The 21277-nt window shown below is 40.8% G+C and overlaps 1 protein-coding gene across 1 annotated transcript in view; it reads left to right on the forward strand.

The window, feature by feature from the left end:
• Positions 1-428: 428 nt before the first annotated feature.
• Positions 429-21277, forward strand: part of LOC139911121 (polycystin-1-like protein 2) — a 35133-nt gene continuing 14284 nt past the window's right edge. The window contains exons 1-21 of the mRNA XM_071898621.2: positions 429-747; positions 3224-3382; positions 3487-3669; positions 4603-4713; positions 7109-7256; positions 7617-7846; positions 8028-8218; positions 9531-9753; positions 13192-13731; positions 13924-14070; positions 14463-14468; positions 14658-14827; positions 15353-15490; positions 16778-16915; positions 17008-17132; positions 17732-17852; positions 18046-18177; positions 18931-19044; positions 19794-19908; positions 20049-20239; positions 20331-20561. Coding sequence (XP_071754722.2) covers positions 429-747; positions 3224-3382; positions 3487-3669; positions 4603-4713; positions 7109-7256; positions 7617-7846; positions 8028-8218; positions 9531-9753; positions 13192-13731; positions 13924-14070; positions 14463-14468; positions 14658-14827; positions 15353-15490; positions 16778-16915; positions 17008-17132; positions 17732-17852; positions 18046-18177; positions 18931-19044; positions 19794-19908; positions 20049-20239; positions 20331-20561 — 3732 coding nt within the window. The remainder of the gene's footprint in view (positions 748-3223; positions 3383-3486; positions 3670-4602; positions 4714-7108; positions 7257-7616; positions 7847-8027; positions 8219-9530; positions 9754-13191; positions 13732-13923; positions 14071-14462; positions 14469-14657; positions 14828-15352; positions 15491-16777; positions 16916-17007; positions 17133-17731; positions 17853-18045; positions 18178-18930; positions 19045-19793; positions 19909-20048; positions 20240-20330; positions 20562-21277) is intronic.

The raw sequence follows: 21277 nt of genomic DNA on the forward strand, positions 1-21277 counted from the left end.
AAGCCAGAACCTACCTCTGTTCGGACCTAGTTGAAGCTAGGCTTTTGTTTTCATTTTGTTTCAGCTCTGTTTGTGTACACAGATAATGCATCCATACAGTAGGTTTTTGAGAGAGCCAGGCTATTAGGCAGACAACCTTTTGTTGAATCCAGGAAAAGGTGTGTCAGAAGCTCACGTCAGTCCCCTTTAAAAGCAGGATGTCACCAGGGTGCATGCATGAGAACAGCAGATGAAAGGGTAAAGATTTTCCACTGCATTCAAAAAGTGAGAGACGTCTAAATGGTGAAATTTGACAGACAATCCATCTTCTTTGAATCTGATGCTCCAATGGTTCTATGATCGCTGCACAAAATAGTCTTTTATCCTCAAGAAAAGAACTGGTTGAGCATTGCAGCTTTTCACTCAGAAAGATCCAGGAAGGCAGATTGATGTACAGGACCGTTTTTCTCCTGCTGATCCTGATGGCACTCAGCTGTCTGTCTTGTGCTGACGATGAGACAGAGGTTGTTGTATCCTGCCCAGAACACCAGGAGGCCTTTGGCGGCTCCTGCTATGAGTTTGTGGGCCTACAGCGTTCTTTTCTCAGCGCCCAGGCTTGGTGTGAGCAGAGCGGAGGACACCTCGCCTTTATCCGGAATGAAGAAACCCAATATTTCCTTCAGAAGCACCTGGACATTGAGAGGGACTGGTGGCTTGGGCTAGCACCCTCTGCCTTTACAAACCTGCAAGACTCTACCGCTGCTGAAGGTAAGAAAATGAAATAATTGTTATGATACATTTAAACATTAAAGAGAGAATCTACCCTGAAAGCAGATGTCTCATTGCTTCTATCACCTTAGACAGCTGAGTTTAGATTGGCAAACATTTGCAACAGCACTCCCACAAACAAGTCTCTGGTGCATGAATGTAAATATTAAACTGTAATGCAATAAAATACAGCTCATTTAGATGTAAAAGCACAAAACAAGCATATAGCAAAAAGTCAGTTTTGACTCAAGTGTCATTGGAATAACATCTTGTAAATTCTGTTTTAGGGTAGATTTTCACTGTAGTAAGTATTAGATTTTCAATGTTCCAATCTAATTTCCATTGAGACAAACAAAAGCAAACAGAAAATATAAACAAACCCAAAATAAATCAAAAGAGCTGCCAGATCAACATAAATTGTTTATACATAAACAAACATATACGGTAGAGTGCACACACGCTTCACTGCAGGATACAGCTAATTCTCATTCAGGTACTTAATAAATACTCCCTGTTTTTTAATCAGCACTTAGTTGCAATCAGTTCATTGAGCCACTTTTGAAAGGAAAGTGGAGCTGGGCAAGAGTCAATTTGTTTGCAGCTATCACAGAATCAATCCTTGTTGTTGCCTGTATGGAAATCTCAGTACAATAGAGGTCCAGGTGAGGATGCATGTCAGAGTTTTCACTTTGTGGAAAACATTTTATCCATTTACAACAGGGGTCCCCAAACTTTTTCCTGTGAGGGCCACATAACTTTTCCCTTCTCTGATGGGGGGCCGGGGTCAGTTTGTAAGAGAAAAAGTGTGACGATCGCAGGGGTGCCTAAACGTAAAAAAATATTGTTTTCCAGAAAGCCACACATAACCAAATAACCCTTTCCGGGTTCTTCACAGAAAAAAAAGTCAGGAAATAAATAATAACCAAATAACCCTCTCTGGGTTCTTCACAGAAAAAAAGTCAGGAAATAAATAATAACACTATTAATGAAATAAATAATAACCAAATAACCCTCTCTGGGCTCTTCACAGAAAAAAAGTCCATGGAACATTAACTTTCTGTTGTGCCGTGCACAATCTTAACAGGTAAAAGTTTAGCTTAGTTATCAGAGCAGAATCTCTCACTTAAATGACTCATATGAGCAGTCTCTCAAAGTTCTTGCGACTCACGGCATTAAAGACATCTTTCTTTTCGGGACACACCTCCTCCGCGACAGCATTCATACATGTCTTGACAAACTCTCCATCAGTGAAAGGTTTACCGCTGCTTGCTATCAGTTGAGCAACCCGAAAGCTGGCCCAAACGGATGACTGGTTCAGCTTAGCTTGGCGTACAAATGTATTCTGCTGAGATAACAGTCCACTTTTTAGCTTTGAGAGTTTGTCTGCTCGCATTTGGCCTTGCAAGCTATCATACTTGTCTTTGTGACGGGATTCATAGTGTCGGCGCAGATTGTATTCTTTGAATACCGCCACCGCCTCTTGACAGATGAGACAAACAGCCTTTTCTTTGCATTGAACAAAAAAATAATCGTTTGTCCACTGCAGGTTAAATACCCTGCATTCTGAATCAATTTTTCTCTTACCTAACATTTTCGCCATTATACTGTTCTCTCTTTGACAGGGGTCTGCGTCTCTGGTATTGTTCAGGGGCCGGGCCAAATGTGGAGGCGGGCCGTAGTTTGGGGACACCTGATTTACAATGATCACCAATAACCTCTTCCATCCATATTCATCCCTTTTTCAGATGTAGCTCCAAATAGTAGCTGCAAATTGTTGTGTTAATTGTTTATTACGTTATTGGAAAGTTATTACATAAGTAGTTCTAACATGCTCAAATATATGTAGATTCCATGTGCCACATTATAAAAACTAAGGCAAAATCAACACTAGTTGTGATGTGGTTGTGATGTGCATGATGTGGACCATATTCTCCCTGATGGCCTCATGAGCATAGACTGACCAGACAGATTATAGTACTGTCAATGTTAAACTAATGAATGCTGCTTTATAAAATATGCTGCATGATGCTGAGTATGTTGCATGTTTCATTGGTATTACTAGACTGGCCTTTAACTGTGAATGTTGTTATCTATTGAATGTGTTGTATGTTGTTTTTCCGCTGCCCTTGAAAACTGTATTTCTCTCAGGAAAATAAGTGGTTTTGTATCCAGATGAATTACTACTACTACTACTAGCCTACTACTGTGTCCTGTCACTCAGCACTGTTTGGCATTTAAGAAACCAATAAAGGCTATAAACGTAATCATGAAAACATAGGCTACTATATATTAACACTATGGTGATGCATTCTATCTAAGAAGCAGAAAGGCCATTATTATCATATTTGAAAAATATGACCTGAGTTTGATTCCCATGAAGGCCACCCTAGCTTGGCACTCGTAAAACTGTGAGGCACTTAAAAGTATCCATCAAATGGCATGTGTCATGTTCAGCAGTGTGCTCTCTCATCCTCAGGCGCTCTCTCTTGGCTGGATGGTTCAGATATCAGCTATTCTAACTGGGTGAGCCGCCCACAGACAGCAGCAGGTTGTGGACACATCCTGAGAAACTCCGCCTTCCAGTGGGAGGCCACAGGAGACTGTAGCAAAAAACTGCACTTTGTCTGCCAGTTTGGTATGTATTCTGACTTAAACACTGAAAAAAAATGAAATGCTGTAACTGCATACTGTATCAGTCTGAGATGAAGTGTTTGTCTGTACTGTTTTAACTCTTCCCAGAGTCTGGGAGGTCCATCATGTGTGCAGGTGATAATGCCGCTCTGCAGTGCGGCTCTGGTCAAGTGATAGAGATAGATGGTGGCTTCTACGGTCGTAAGACAGTTCACTACTGTCGATCCAGACTCACCCCCCCAACAACATCCACACAGTGCGGCTGGATGGACATTGTAGATTCATTAGCAGGTAAACACCAACAAACACAACAACAAAAAGCCTTGATTCCTTATTATTGAGTTGTCAGTCTTGTTCTGAGGTTTGATATTTGGATAACTGTTACTTGATCTGATTTGCAAAATAACCACTCTCATAGCTTCCTAATGGTTCCTTTCATTTAATCAGCTGAACTACTGCTTGAGTAGAAAAACAAACACAGCTTCAAGCACAGGTTCTGCATGGATGGAAGCTGTAATGAAATTCAATTCCACTTTTGAAGGAAATAATTGCCAGATATAACAAAGGACATATTGTGTCACAGAGAGGCCAGAATTTGCAAAGAACGCTTGCCCGTCAGGACAAACATGGAAGCAAAGCCACACAATAAAAGCTTAATAGCTTTAATAGGCTGTAAGATACATAAATGAAATCAAGCCACATCAGAGTAAATATTGACTCTTGGATTTAAGCAATGGCACAAGCAAACTAGTGTTTCATATATGCATTTTAGGCAGTGTGATATCGATGTCATGAACAGAGAGCACACAGCACAAATCAATACTGTAAACGACATTTAGCACAGACTTATTTTAAAATGATGATAGTGACTTTGGAAGGTTATTTGGGGGTGTAGGATGTGCTAAAATATTGCACTTTATTACTAGTTGAATTGAGATTTTTTTTCCTTGCAATTCATTTGCATATTTCAGGTGACCATGAAATCATCTTATTAATAGTGCGTCAAGCCGATTTTCTCTGCTAGATCTCTATTAAATTTAAGGTTGTACCTCTGCCCCAGTTGTTGAGGCACTAACCCTTCTTTCCCCCACTTCATCACCATGGACACCAGGACTGAAAAATGTTAAATTGTAGTTTGGGCTTGTAGAGCTTTCCATAATGTCAAAACCATTGCTGTGGGATATTAATACATGGATCAGCTCCCCATGTATTTCCTTATCCTAGGTCAGTGTCAGGGTCGTCAGGTCTGCCAGGCCGCAGCGGCTGTGGACTCCCTTGTTGATCCGTGTCCTGGGCTGGGGAGCTACCTGTCTGTGGATTTTCACTGCAAAGACGGTCAGTAGCACCAATAATTCAAATCAAGTCTGTTTCTAAAAATGTTTCAAAGGGGAAAGACAATTGCTACATCCATGCCAGAGCTGATGGTCTGGTCTGACTGTTCCCCACCTCACCCTCTCACTATACCCACAACTTGGTCCTAGCATTATGACCAATCAACTTACAGCCCATACAGTCTCATACAGTGATGTGATGGTAAACAAAAAGGTGGGTAGACTATTGAATGAAAATATAATTGATACTTCTTTATATAGGGGGTTGTTTGTCTTATGAGTATCACAGAATTAAAGGGTAACTTCGGTATTTTTCAACCTGGACCCTATTTTCCCAACTTTTTGTGTCTAAGTAACTAATGGGGACAACAATTTTTGAAATTGGTCCAGTATTGAGCGAGATCGCGTCAGCCGGCAGCCGCGAAACGAGCTGCAATGTAACGGGCTGCAACGGGGCAAATGTTAACCGTCAATGTACGTCCACTAAAAGTGCTTGTTATTGCCACTGACAGGCTCAGATTGTTATTATAAGTGTCTGACAACATTATGGAAAGGACCCTACAGAGAAATGAAACATTTTTCTTTACCTTTCGCTTAATCCGGTCTGTTTGTTATTGTGTGTAACCAAGTCTTATAGGCTTATAGCCTATTTCACAATAAAGCCTACGCTTAAAAAACACAACACCAGCCTGTAGAAAGAGTAAACTACAATGCACCATGTATATTTACCAAGCTTTTGGCTCCGTTAATTCACCGTTTTTAACCGAGACCGCAGGGCCAACATTTCGGTCCAACTCTCTAGACAAAACCACGACACAACTTTCAGGGACCATAACGGCCATCCAGCGGGGAGATTACCGGACTACCGAGGCTACTGTTACTTACCCCGAGCCCCGGCAGCAGTGTCCTCCACCGGGGAAATGGTCCCTTTACCAGGCGAGCCGTCCCGTCGCCTCCCCGCCGCCGTCCTGCTTCTACACCCCGGAGGAAGTTGTTTTTCACGGGGACCCGACTCTCCCACCCTCATCGGAGCGGATCTTCAACCCCAATAACGATTGTTTTCTGTACGGCGGCGCGGTTTATGGCGCTACCGGTCCGCGTTATCACGCCCAAGTGTTTGCCGGAGCCCTTCGGACTTTCCACGGCAGCCCCTCCGCGCCCAAGCCGCCCTCCCCACTCCTCTCCCCGGTGGGGCGGAACAGGATCTTACCGCCGGGTTTTGACCCGTTCTTCGAGGCGACTGAGGGAGGGGGTCCCGAAACGGAGAGCACACCGGGGAGCCGCTGGGCACACGAGGCGAACCGGTCCCGGTGGAGAGACTGTCACAGCGGGGAGAGGAGCGAACAGAGGCCGGGGTCAGAGCCTCTCAAGGCGGGGAAGGAGGATGAGGAGGACGTGGCTTTATCCAGCAGCACCGGAGAGGACAGTAATGGGCCGAGTAGGTGGAAGTCATACAGATTTTCTAAATAAATAAGTATAATAGGCTAAATAAATATATCATTATATATAGATTATAATAGGAGATTGACTTGTACACAATAACAAACAGACCGGATCAAGCGAAAGGTAAAGAAAAACATGTAATTTCTCTGTAGAATCCTTTCCATAATGTTGTCAGACACTTATAATAACAATCTGAGCCTGTCAGTGGCAAAAACAAGCACTTTTAGTGGACATACATTGACAGTTCACATTTGCCCCATCGGATTACATTGCAGCCCATTTCGCGGCTGCCGGCTGACGCGATCTCGCTCAATATGGACCAATTTCAAAAATTGTTGTCCCCATTAGTTACTTAAACACAAAAAGTTGGGAAAATAGGGTCCAGGTTGAAAAATACCGAAGTTACCCTTTAAAGTGGATATGAAGCATGAAAAATCTATTATATTTATCAATTTGGGTTTTTTTTTATGCTGACAAATGGCACCATCCCTTTTCATCCCCTCTCATATTGTGTCCTGAGACACCTTCATTGTATGAACACAATGTTTGACACATAATTTGAGATGTTGGGCTTTCAGGAATCATGATAACACCAGCTCCATCAATAACTGCTGAACTGAATGAATCACTTTTGTATTTTTAATCCTGATGATTTTTTTCAAAATCAGCAAAAGCAATTTGGACGATTATCACTTGCAGAGAGCAAATGAAGGAAAGGTGGAAGTGATGCAAGACAACCAGAGAGAAGAACAAATTACTTACGAGATTACGAGAGAAAAAGCGAAAGAGAGCCTTGTTGCTGGTGTGTTGAATGATCTCTGTAGTCTCTCTGCCTGTTTGCTATCTGCTGAGATGATAGCGGCCATGTTAAAGATCTACAGTATGCTTTTCTGCTCTTTGGGAGCCCAGTGGGTTAAGTGCACTGCCCCGCATTTATAGTAATTTCTTTCCCGCAGGACTCAAATTGTCAATGAGCGAGCTGGCTGCTGTCTTTGACGATGTTACCGTCAGCGTGAAGTGGCTGCTCCGTTCCTTCTGGGGCGACCTCACCTGCAAGCTGAGTACTGGAGATGGACACATTATTTATCTGCACAGTCCAGACGGGTGAGCAGCAACTTATAGAACTTCTCAGACTTTTAAAATAAATTTCAACTATTTATCTTGTTGGGTGGATGCTATGTATCTGATTACAATTTATGCATTTAGCTGATGGTCTTATCCAGAGTGAGTACAATAACTTCAACAGCAGAGAAAGTCATTATTTGTGAATCCCATATTTCTAGCAGTCTTGCAAAGAACAACAGGGTTTCTTTTTGTAGAATTAATGGATGGCAGATAAATGCATGTAGATGAGGGGTTTGTGGGGGTGAGTATAAGATGTAACCTGAAAAAATGTTTTCTCTCTCAAAGTATAAGGGATGTAGTCACCGCTAATCATCTCTACATTTGCTTATTTTCCCCCAGGTTGGAGAGCAGTGTGGTGCACAAATACATTCATCCCAGTGTATTTGTGGTGGGGGCGGAATGTAGCAGCAGTGAGATACACATTACAGCTCAGAAAATAATTACCGTTCAAGACCGTGTCACAGAGTTTGGTGTTATCAAGTGCTACACTATGAACCTGCCATTAGATGCAGCAAACTGCAAAGCCCTTTATGGCAGACCATTTCAGATTCAAATGGAAGTGGAAGCGGGTAGGTGGAATCAAGATAAGCAAAAATGAATTAATGTCGTCCAATCTGATATCACCGCTGAAAACATCCAGTTTTGGTGTATTTGTATTTTATTCTTACTTTTTCTTGAATTTAACATTTGAATTTTAACTGTGATTTGTATGCTGTGTAAGCTTCTCTCTTTCTGCTTTTCTTCTGGCAGGTACAAATGTGACCTACATGATCCAGAGTGGAGAAATGTTGTTGTCTAATTCATCAGTGGTCAGAGGAATCATCCCCAACAACATCACAGTGAGTCCAGAGACGGTGGAGCAGCTCGGGCTTGGCTGCCACCAGCTGACCCTTCATGCATCAAACATGGTCACATTCCCTGGAGTGTCCACAGGCCTGCAGGTAAATGCAAATAGAACAAGTAAACATGTTGTACCCCATTAATGATGCAGTAATCAGTAACAAGATGCATCCTCCCATCAGACCGGTGGTGTAGCAGTCATGGCCTTTAAAATTCCCAATTAGGCCAATCAGTGTATTTTTTAAAAAGCCCACACAGTGTCAGAAATGCATCATCCCTCCCATGTTTTGTCATATTCACACTAGTGGTGTCTGAGATATGTTTTAGTTTTAAATTTTGATCTTTGATTATAGCGGCCTCATTAAGCCAATCAGTGTAATTTGTAAGGACAGTTGGATTTGTGTAGCAAGTTCAGTGCCAATCAGACTTGCAGAGCCGGAGTTAAGGCCTTCCAAAGTAAGAAATTGTGGCCTTTAATTATAGCGCCCTATTAGGCCAATTAGTGTAATTTATTTTAAACCACAGAACACAGTGCGAAGATGCATCATACCTCCAAGTTTCCTCAAAATTGTACCAGTGGTGTCTGAAATAGAATGTTTGATTTTAAAATTTTGACCGTTAATTCTAGTGCCCCCATTAGGCCAATCAGTGATTTTTTTAAACACTGGGACACAGTGTGAAGATGCATCATCCCTCCAAGTTTCATCCTGATCAGACCATGAGTGTCTGAGATGTCTCCCGTGAAATGATTCACCATGGAAACTCACCCACTCCCTGATGCTCTTGCACTGCACCAAGGTTATTCCTATGGCAATGTTATCAAAAACCTTTGTTGGCTTTAAAACCAATTTCAATTTTAGAACAGTAAACTGAAAGGGAAATAATTGCCCTTCTCTCTTTTGTAACTCATCCACTGTCTGATTCTCTTGCACTTTACCAAGGCTATTCCCATATCACAATGTTATGAAGAACTGTGGAAGTCTTCTAAAGTAAAGATAATGATATGAAAGGGAAACAATTGCCCTTAATCTGCTATATTGATAATAACGTCACATGATTCAGAAAATTCTTGGAACAAATGAAACTGCATTGAAAAACAAGTAAAATAACCAGACTTATTTTAGGATAAATACAATTTTAAGACTTGAATACAAGATTAAAAGGCTTTTTCGCAATGGGAATATTACAAAATCAGGAATTACTATAACACATTATGTATCTTTTTATATGTTTTACCATGTTGTTTTTTTTTGTTTTTTTGTTTTTTTTTCAGAACTGTTCAAGGTTGTAAATTAAACTGAACTGTAATACATGTCCAACAGTTGTTTGGATTATTGGAAGTCACCGAAGGTTTTACAATAATCATATGAAATAATTTCCCTTCTCTCCGTTCTAACTGTGTGTATACTGCAGGTGTGTGTGTTGGAGGAGGTAGCAGGGCTGCAGGCCTCAGTAGTAGCGGAGGAGGGCGACTGTCCTCAGTCTCCAGATCTCAACGTCGGTGTTTCCCTCGAACGGGGAGTGCCTGTGCTGCTCCTCTTTTCTCTGACTGGAGACAGCAGCTGCTTCTCTGAGACCAGAGAAATGCTGCAGAACACACAGAAGGAAATTTATCACATCAGAAACCCAATTCAAGGTATCAAATATTCATATAATAGTTAATTGGGCCACTTATCAGGCAAAATACTAGCAAAATTCTGTGTAAAACATTTAATAAATCCAATAATTGAAGATCAGTTGCAAATTAGACATCTAATAATGAGTTTAAACCATTATTACAGTTTTGCATCAGCATTTTATCATGTTTTAGCAGTTTATATGTGCAGAAATATTGATACATGAGGTCCACTGTAAGGCTTCAGAACAGTTTAATATCCTTTTTCATAACAAAATGTTTTGTTCCAGGATCTTTACAAGTGAAACTCAGAGCGTGGAATGTCTTCTCCTCTGTGGAAGTGGATGTGGATACGCTTAGCATTGCTTCCTGCACCATTCATTCAGTCCTCAAACCAAACAGTCATGATGACGATTTGTTGAAATTTAACAATGGTGATGTTGGACTGGTAAACAGTTTTACTCACTTTTTTTAAGGGGGGTTGTGTCTCTTATTTTGGGTTAATAGAGAGGATGTTTTCCCCCTTCAACCCTCCTTATTTTGCCCACATTGCTTTTTACTGCCATAGTCTCTGCCTTTTTCTTACATTTTAAACAATGCATACTGCGTTATTTACAAATGCAACATTTTGTTCTCATTTTCAGAGAGAGAAACATGTTAGAGTTGCCAGATCTTCAAAAATAAAAATCACTGCAAAACCTTCAGATACGGTTTCTGACACCAGTGAAAGTATCGAACTTGAAGTAAAGGGTGGATCCCCTGGAAAAGACAGAAAGAAAAAAGACTGGGAGTTGGAGTGGGAATGCAGTAAGAATCATACCTTTATCATTCCAGTTGTTATACTTATAACTCAATAAGATGTCAGGTATCTGGCTTTCAACAGAGTTTGATTGTTACTGGTGTTTATATGTGAATTGCTCTGAACTGCCAGTTAAGCCAGAAGGAGGATAATGGAAAGGGAAATCGACTGGTTCTTTTCCTTGAGGTGCCAATTGCCTTGTCTGCCTGTCTAAACTAGTTTAGGCTGATTGGAGAAGCAGTCAGTCTCTGTCTAATTATATACACTTGTGTTTGTAGCTTCCTACACATTTCATTGTTCTTTGCACCCTGAAGAAGGCTGGGTGGGCCTGCAATGTGTTGCTCCATTTTCTAACATTTTAACTTGAAATAGCGAAGAATAATAAAGGCTTTTTAACTTTATACAGAGGAGAGTACCTTGGATTTTTTCTTATTTTTTCCTCTACATATGGACTGCCCATATTTCCATTGAGCACCTCCAGTGAACATGTTTGAAGCCCATGCAGCGTTCCTCTTCTGATCAATACTTTGAAAATGAAGTGATCAAATCAGTGGCAGAAAATCATAATCCTAAAAGTTTCTATTAATTAGTAAAACACTGAAAAAGAAGAGAGTAGAAGAGTATTTTCACTCTCGTCCCAGACGAGGGTCTATGCAGACTAATATCAGAATGTTTTACAAGCTGGTCCTAAATGTTTTTTTTAATCTGTCTGTCAATTGCTATTGCAGTAATATAATGACTTTTATCCACTTTAAACCACAGAGCACCCTTGTAAATGCCAAGGAAAATGGCAGACAGAGACTCATACCATCAAAGGAAATTGCCTACCAGATCCATTTCAATATTTTAAATATAAGGTTAAGGCGACGGAGAAAAAAAAAAAAGCGCCGGACACTGCATCCATATGTATCACTTTTATGCCCAAATTCATCAAATACAAGCTAAGGTATTTATCTATTTACGTTTTTGAAACTGATCTTATCTGATCACTGACATTCATAAGGATCAGCCATGTTCTTACCACCAAATCTGATTCAGAATTGTACGTCCTACAATATTATCTTAGTGAAAAAATCCAAAAGGGGTGGAGCACCCTTGAATATGCTTGAATCATCTGACATCTTTGAAACAAGTGGCGCGATCTGCCACGTCCGCAATAATATCACGATTCAGAAAATTCTTCACTTCATTGGAAACAAATAAAAGTATTTCATGTCTTTTAGGATAAAATTTCAGCACTGAGTGTGAGAGTAAAAGGCTTTTTTGCAATGTGAACATTTCCAAATCATGAATTACCACAGCACATTATGTAGGCCTCCCTAAATTGAAACTGCTGATCGACCATGGAGTACAATGAAGAATTAGGTTTTTGTTTCAAATCAGTGGTAAATACATGGTTATACTAGACAGCAAACTGGAGATTTGAAATATTTTGTGCGTGTGATATGTCACTGGTTTTGATCTGTCGTACTAAAACTGTGTTTGTTTCAGTTGTGAGGCGGGGTGTGACCCAGTGAAGGAGAACACAGACGTAAAAATTAAATTGGAATGTGACAATTGTCAAGTCGTTTGGAACATTGAGGATCCAAGACAGGATAACAAATGGGAAGTAAGTCTGACAAATCAACAAATCGAGTAGCTACATTATTTCTGATTTCATGAGAGTTTGCAGAATTTTAAGATTAAATGATTTGTTGTTAAAATTGTTGTAAAACTTGTTTATTAAAAAAAAAAATATTGAGGAAGCGATTTTGAATAATTATTTTTACAGGCTGAGACGAAGAGCTGCTACAAAGACAAAAAGAAAAAGCCGCTTATAGAGAAACAAAATGGCGGCACTGAGTACACTGTGAAACATAACTACCTTACAATGGCCAAGTCTAAGGATCAGGATGTCGTTGTGGTGGCTTATAGTGAGTATACATTACTCAGTAAAAGTATGTCATGGCTGCTCTGTAGTTTTTAGAAAGGAAATTTTAACATCTAAAATGTGCAAAAACTGGATCCCCAGGGGTTCATTGTTCTCACGTTACTTCAAAAGGTTATTTTTGGATATGATATGAAAGTTAAAATAATAAGAAAAAACAATACAAAAAAAACACAAACTATACTAAGGTACTGTATATTACCAGCATAAAGATCCCCTATCAGCAGTGATAGGGCATCTTTAATCTGTATTGCTTTTTTCTGGTATAATTTTGCTTCACTGATATTTATGATGGCAGTGGGAAACGTGTTTGGCACAGTTTTAGAGTTTGCTCCATGAATGCTCAGTTTGGATGGTACCAGGCAAATGGACATATGGATAACATCATTGTCATGCTCTTCAAACTGTTGGGTGTGATTATTTAAATTCTATCAGCAGTGATTGGAGCTGGCCAAGACCTCTAAAGCAGCTTTTCTTTCATTTTTGGGTCTGGGCCCAAAGTGAGTCACAGGCCAATTGTTTTTCCGTGCCCACATCACAAAACTACTGAGATTATGAAGGATCAAGAATGAGAGTAGGTTTCTCATTTGGGTCGCCAGTGCAGAACCACTTCAATTTGGAGAGTTTTGACCGCAACCTGATTATTAACTGTAACAAACCTGATTTTACAAAATGCTTTCAGATTCCTTCATTTCATTTTGATCACACATCATCATTGTCTCATATCCCGCAGATAAGAAAAAAGGTGCGTTTTCAACATACACCATAAAGATATCATCGTCTGCAAAGAATCCAGCTGCTACCACCAAAACACCGTCCGGCTCTGTTACGACAGCCAAACCCAAAGCCACTCCACAAAAACCCTCTGAAGCCACTGGCACTGCAACCAAATCACCTGGCACTGGCAGTATCACGAAAACTCCTTCTGCAACTTCTGGCAACCCTGGCAGCGCCACTAAAATTCCTTCTGCAACATCTGGCAACTCTGGCAGCACCACCAAACGTCCTTCTGCAACATCTGGCAACTCTGGCAGCACCACCAAACGTCCTTCTGCAACATCTGGCAACTCTGGCAGCGCCACTAAAAGTTCTTCTGCAACTTCTGGGAACTCTGGCAGCACCACCAAAAGTCCTTCTGCAACATCTGGCAACTCTGGCAGCCTTTCATGTAGCATTTCACCTCCAATTGGAACTGTCCTTGATGCTTTCAATATAACCTGCAAGACTGAAATTCCCTGTCCTAACTGCCAGTACTGTTTTAAGACTGATGAGGGTAAGTATTCCAGCATGGCAAAGTTTCTGGGGTTAGAGGACAGAATTAGCAAACTCTAAAAATCTCAAAGTTACCATATTCACTAAAATACATTCCACATTCATTCTTTATAGATTATTCTTCCAGAACTTTGTTAGTCTTGCCAAGGGCTATCTTCCTGTTTGAAACATATCTATTTGCTCTGAATTTCAGGTAAGCATCTGCGTTGTAGTACGGAAAATGAGGTAAAGTCTGTATTCCTTCCTTCTGGGACGAGCATTTCCAATTATAGCCTGACTATCGTGGCAACTGCAAAAACTGGCAAGGACATATTCAACACCACCATAACTATACAGGTTTGTAAAAAAATATATATATAAAAAATAAATAAATAAACGTGTCATTGCTCTTGGATGAATATCAATATGTATTGTACCTCCAAAAATCATGCTGTTTACGATTTAAGAAAGGAATTAGTATTTTCCAGATGCCACATTTTCAGATTTTTAAAATTACGATAAAAAATGTGTTTGAATGGTTTCAACATTGTTCCCACGGTAGTAAAATTTGCTTCTTGTCAGACCATGTACATTTTTTAATTCATTTAAAAAAACAAAATTGCATGCTCCACTGAAACAACATTACACTTACATTTTAAACAGTTAGCTGATGCTCTCATCCAGAGTGACTTACAGTGCAACAGTAGAATAAGCTTCAATTCCTACATCATATACATTAAAAGCAAGTAAGAGTAAAGAGTGAAAGCGTCAGAGCCGTAGTGCCTTTAAAATATTCCTGTAACTGTTGAATGATCATGTCAGAGAGAAGCACTGGGAACAATAATAGAGTAAGAGCTGAGAGAGATAGACTACCTCTCCATTACACTACTGTAAGAAAACTGCAGTTCTTTTATTTCATTGTTTCTCCTCAGGTGCAGGACTCGGCAGCAAACTCCAGCTCCTCAGTCAAGGACCTCCAGTCTGCAGTGGAGGATACTGTGGCTCAGTTGAAGGACCAAGGCCTGCTGTCAGGAGAAACTCTGGGACAGATGTTCCACTCTGTGGCTGCAATACTCAATGGCCAATCTGATAAATCACAAAAAGCTGCTAGGCAAAAGGTATACGAATACCACAGAATGCACACAGGAGTGAAATAGATTACTGAGATTGTTGTTATAGATAATGATTTAAAATCCTGTTTTCCTCATAACAAGTGAAAAAACGCTACCGATGGATGGAAGAGATAAATTCACTTGTCTGTAATGCATTTTCATCAGTTATGAGAATTTTCTTGAAACAAATGACATTATCATGAAATAAGGCATATGGCATGCAACTTGATTCAAGAAAATCCTTCAATTTTGCAGCGGAAACTTGATAAAGATTTTAAGGTACTATACCAGAATGAATGATTGTTAAGATGGACTTTGCAGTGTATTGGTTAATACAAGGTAGGCATTTGGTTTTTCACACTTTATTGACCAGGTAAGATGGCAGATCTGTGACCACAATGAGAATATTTAGCTGCAACATTTTAGATACGTCAGTGGAGTGAAAGTGATTCTTATTTGAATGGATTCATTAAATATGTTGTCTTATATATGTAAATGCTTGAAAAGCAAACTTGTGAATGTCTCTGGAAGCTTCGTGAGCAGATGCTAAACAGAATGATGAGCGTGGTGACGGACGATCCCAACAAGACTCCACAGCAGGTTCAGGTGACGGCCAGAGGGCTGGCTGGGATCGTCAAGAAAGGCGCTGAACTCAGCCCCTCTGCCCAGGTACAGTAAAACCCCACACACCGACATTAGAATGTGACATCATGGTCAGCATCACAGAACAGTGGTTCCCAACCTGGGACACAGGCCCCCCAAAGGGTCTCCTAAGCAGCATCTTGGGGTGTGGCCTCAGAAACATTAAGGCAGAGGAACCACAGGAGGGAGGTTCAATCAGGAGAGACTAGGTTGAATGCTCAAATGAAAACTTTATTCAGAAGCAAAACATGTTGGAAACTTTGGCGTAAGCTCCTTGGTGAAACTCCTCCCATTCATGAAGTTAGCAGTACATCCGTGGATGTACTGCTAACTTCCTCGGGAGCCTTGATGTTGGTGGTGGTGGGGTGGAGGAGGGGCAAAGGTAAGCACAGCGACTGGAATGACAGCACCATACAGCATAGTTCTGTGAGTAGCACAACAGCATAGCAGGTGACTTGTATATACTCTTGGACACTTAGACAATTGGCTCTCTGAAAAAGAGCGGGAAAGTGGCGGCTAACTAACTGGTTCTCTGGAAAAAGAGGGAAAGTCTTCGCCAACTCTGATTGGGTAAAGAGAAAGCATGAATGAAACTAGAGAGAGGTGGGTGGATTTAAGTAGTCTTCCTGATTGAATATAAACTTCACTAATTATCAATATATGTCAGTTCCACATGTCAGATTTTCACCAAAAGCGAATAATTTCTTCCATGCCCTGTTACCAACCAATTAGCATTCGCAAGTTACATGCCTTTTTATGAGAAGCCACGCCCATTGCCACACACCCCTTTGGCTAATTGGTGTGAAAAGTTAATCAGCTCTTGCTTGCCCCATGACCAAACCTTCCACAAAGTTTCATGTAAATCCAGTCATAACTTTTGGAGTTAACCTGCTAGCAGACAAACAGACAGACAGAACCGGGCAAAAACATAACCCCAGTCCAACTCCGTTGGCGGAGGTAATTAAATCCTGACAATTGACAATTGATCCAGCGTGCTTCAGCTGTTTTGTTGAGGATAGGTGCTCACAGACATGGACAATACTTGTAGGTCTATTTTACTAAGGGCACTTCTTGCTCAGAGTCCACAGATAATGATCAGAAAGGACAATTAAAAGGACAAAGGACAAGGACAGATAAATCCTGATTTCACTTTAACTGATACAGTTAATGAAGAGCAATGTTTGTTTAAAAGACATTTGGCCTTTGCTCAGCCCTGTCTGTAATTTGTATGTGTACTGGGGGTTGGGTATCAGAACTGAGGCCCTAGAAATGTGTCTTTATGATTATCTGAGTGATGTTGCCTCCCACCACTAGAAAGAGGCTTCATTAATGGTTGCAAGTCTCAGCTCCTCCCTCCTCTTGGATGCTGGCAAAGATAACAAGAAAGAAATACACACTGCAGCAGTCACCATTGTGCAGGCAGCAAGCAATATCCTGGCCTATGCTTCTAATGTGAGTCGTTTCACCTTCATACAGTATTTTCAGATGACTGACAACAAGAACTGGCCTCCCCTGTCCTAAATGACTTGTCTTATCCTTTGCAGAAAAGCATATCTGATGATCTTCTCAATGCTGTGAACAATATACAGAGTGCATTGTTAAGATCGCAAAAGATTAACGAGGTGGCGGCTGTTGTCCAACAAGATCATATTGGTGTGTTAGTTCAGAGGTAAGTTAGGCAGAGTATAAAAAAAGCATACACCTCAAGTACAAGTTATGAATTAGACTGACATTACAGATGTAGTCTGTTATTTTTAACTAGGCACTTAACTAGGAAGAAGTTTCCATAGCTGTATTTTGTTTACCCTAAAAACAGCATATTGTTTGTATTTCTCATTGAAAGTAGTGGGTAACACTAGATGCTCCCTCATTAAACTTGAATTAAACATATTAGCAAGCCGTTAAGTGCCAATAAAGAACCCTTTTTGTCATGAAATAAGGGGCTGGTGAAGAAAACTAGCAGACTACAATTCACAATAGCTCAATTCTCATAGCTTTAATTTTAGGCTGGCTTTATACAATGCAACTTTCGTGTAATTAGTTGCACAAAACTACAAACTTTTACTTTGCAAATTAAACTTTTACTGTTGCTATGTCACCAAACTCATCCTCAACATTCCAAATGATCATACAAACCCAATTCATGATTTTCATTGGACGGTTCTCCTGCGGAACTCCAACACAACTAAGTTGCACAGACCTGAAGTTGCATTAAAGTTGGACCATGTAAAGCCAACCTTATTGCCTTTATATCTTCTTTTTCCCCAGAGTGACTCCAGGAAGATTGCAGAAGGAGTCTATAAATATTCCACAGAGTTCCTCCCCCAGCTTTTCCCTCCCATCCCTACTTTCGAACATAATTCCTTCAGAAGAACCAGTAGATGTACGAGTAAGTCAGTAAGCGTGTGCATGTGCGCATGCATGTGTGTGTGCGTGTGTGTACACAAGTATGTGTTCCTGTGTGCCAGGGGGTTACAGAAGATGTACTGTACGCTCAATTTCAATTTGCCTCAATCCCTCATACTTTGAGCTTGGTTGGCAATGTGGTTTGAACTTTGTTCTTTTAATCCGCTTGGACTCAGATGTTAAGCCTAAAGAAGAACCCATTTTCCTGGAGTGGAAGTGGAAACATCAGTGGCTTGATAGGTGCTCTCTCCCTCGCCAGAGAGAATGGCTCCAACATCCCTGTGGAGAACTTGACTGAGGATATCGAGGTCAGTGTACAGTAATAGAGGATTCTGCTATCTTTCTGGTCTCTAATCTCCTCAAGAGAGCATGTTCTCTACGAGGATAAAGGAAAGACGGTTTTAAACAGCATAAGGGCTGCCAGGGGAGAGAAGTCTTTGTTATCTGAGAACAGACATAATTTCAACACTAATGATTGTAGAAGTTTTGTACTGGAAGGAGTACTTTAGCAATTTCACTGCTATTGATCTCAGATAGGACTTTTGGAAACATCTTCTCAGGGCAGAAACTTTTATGATTGGTTTGATGAAGTTGGAATGGAAAATGGAGTTGGGATGCCAGTCATCTCATCAGGCCTCTCCTTTTCTCGCGCCTCCCTCCCGCCTTCCAACCAGTACAACCAACTTTTTTACCAGTCGTTCAACAATCCATTTGGAGGAAGCATGTTTGGGATAGTAAGCCACAGTTAAATCATTGTGAATGACCAATCCAATTTCTACCTGATTCACAATGATAAAATGCAGGTTTAGCCAGAAAATTTCAGGTAGATGTTCGGCTTGTCTACCAACAATCAGCTGAGGCCAAATATTGGTACAACATTGCCAATCATGACACTTAATAGCTAAAATAGTGCCTTATGTTCACTTTGGACTACCTCTCTGATAAAATAGTTAAAATCCTCTGCTAGAACACAAAATATTTATGTTAACAAACATTGGCTTACATTTTGCAAACAAAAACCGTCTCTGTTTCAGTTTGCTGACATCTTGCCTGGTCCACAGGTTCTCTTGCCAAGGCCTGTTGGAGAGCAGGTGAACAACTCCGTCCTGGACCTGAGGAACTACAGCACGATGGTCATCAATGTTCCTTCTCCCGACACTACACTGGTGTTAAAGGTCCAGTGACATTTCTATTTTAAAAACTGGATATGTTATGAGCACTTATTTTGGAAAATTTCATGTTATACTTTGGTCCATCATGACAGTGGGCAATTTCTTTTTCTTTTTTACAATGTTCATATAGGTAACTTCACACTCAAAATATGAGATCATGATACCAGAGCAGGTAGTTAATAGGTAGTAACAAGAAGCTAGCTAGTAGTAGTGCTGCACGTCCTGATTTTGCCGAGTTAGAGCCGTCCCAGGGTCATCAAGGGTGGTGCTTGCCTTAAATCTGTTCAGCCAATGCATGATGTCCCTGAGCCAACAGACCTACATTATGTCGCTAGGTCAAAGTTAGGCATGATGTCTCTGGGTCAACACAAAAGTATGAAATCCATGCTTGCTAGCTAGCTAAGTGGTACGCAAGCTAAGATATCCAGACCACTTCCATAACTTTGCAACTTTGCAACATTCAAAAATATTCTGAGGCAACTGTTCCAAGTATTTTAACAGTATGAAAACACATTAGCAAGTAAAGTAGAAATGGTTATAGCCAAGTTAGGTAGCAAGCATGCTAACATTAGCTAAATTAACTATTTTAATGTGTTGAATTTTTAGCATTTTTATTGCAGTCTATTTTAACCACTTTTTCATTATTTTATTATTACATATATATTTAATGATTATTGCCTCTGGTATTCTGGAAACATTCAGGTTTTGCATTGCTGAGAATTTGCACTAACTATGTCAGTATACCTTTAAAGATGGAGCCTTCAGAGGATCCTTTACCCTTCAAGCTGTTCCTCGGTCATAAGGAGCATCCCACCGATACAAATTACGTAGCCATGACGCAGATGCCTCACCAGGGAGATACACAAGGTAACAAATCCCTTACTGATGGAGATGGGATGTTTGTAAGTATAATACCTTTTAAATTTGATTTTTGATGCAGTCAGTGTGTGTGTTTGTGTGTGTGTGTGTGTGTGTGTGTGTGTGTGTGTGTGTGTGTCTTGATACAGAGGAGAGATACACTTGGCTACTGGACCCCAAGGATTTGAAAGGAAACACTGGAGTACACTATCTTGTGGTGAGACCCATAGTGGGCCCGGGAATAAAATTCATCAATGCCACTTTATCCATAACCTCCATTGCTTCCCAGTGTAAATACTGGGATGAATCACAATCAGATTGGAGCGATTATGGATGCAGGGTAAGTACAGTAATGAGGTCTACCAATCAGTCATCACATGTTTCTCAAACTTTACTAACATTAAATGCCTGATTTACCACTGTCTTGCAAGGTTGGTGTTCGGACCACGCATTTGGTGACTCAGTGCCTCTGCAACCACCTGACTTTCTTTGGGAGTTCATTCTTTGTCACTCCTAACCTTGTTGACCCGTCACGCACGGCTGAGCTGTTTGCGACCTTTGCCGAGAACCCAGTGGTCGTGTGCTTTGTGGGTGCCCTCTTTGTGGCTTATCTCTTGGTTCTTGTGTGGGCACGCAGAAAAGACATTCAAGACACAGCCAAGGTATGTCTCAGACAGCAGAGCCAAGGCCACTGTCAGCCAACACTGATGAATTCAGTGACATGTCATCCAATTTATAGTCCTTTGCTCTCTAAGGTGTGGTAGAAATTAGGTGATAGAGAAGTAGATGAAAGTAGGACAATCCAGCTTTATACCACCCTGAATTTCCCACATTTTCAATGGCTGTTCAATTTATTGTGAGCTAATCATATGCACACACATTTCTGCACATAAACAAGTCCAGAGGTTCGGGAAGTGGGCTTAAGAGAAGGATGCCACTTCAAATACCCAGACTAGCTGGGAAATACTGGAGCAAAGTGAGTGCTACACCTCCAGATGCCCTTGAGCAAGGCACTTAATATCCAACTACTCCAGTGGAGCTGCTCAGTGGCCAACAGTTTTGTGATTATCTATTGATCTATCTGTCTTTATCCATCTTTACAGAAAGTTACAGAGAGACTCTTTAGAGAGAGTTACAGCAAAGAAAGGAGAGGGAGTGATATGTAACAGCAGATTCAAAGAGCCAGATTGAACCTCTAAATGTTGTGAGCATATTGATGGCACCTTAGCCTTTTGATCCACTGGGAGACTGGAGTCCTGGAAGTTTCCCAGTAGGCTGATGGACAGGTGGGCCAGCACTGAACCAAGCATGACCCCAATGCATAAAAAGTTCCTGGCTATTTGGCTAGTCCTGTGTCCTGTTTAGTCCTGTCTCCATA

Source organism: Centroberyx gerrardi, chromosome 10, assembly GCF_048128805.1.
Source record: "Centroberyx gerrardi isolate f3 chromosome 10, fCenGer3.hap1.cur.20231027, whole genome shotgun sequence".
NCBI lineage: Eukaryota > Metazoa > Chordata > Actinopteri > Beryciformes > Berycidae > Centroberyx > Centroberyx gerrardi.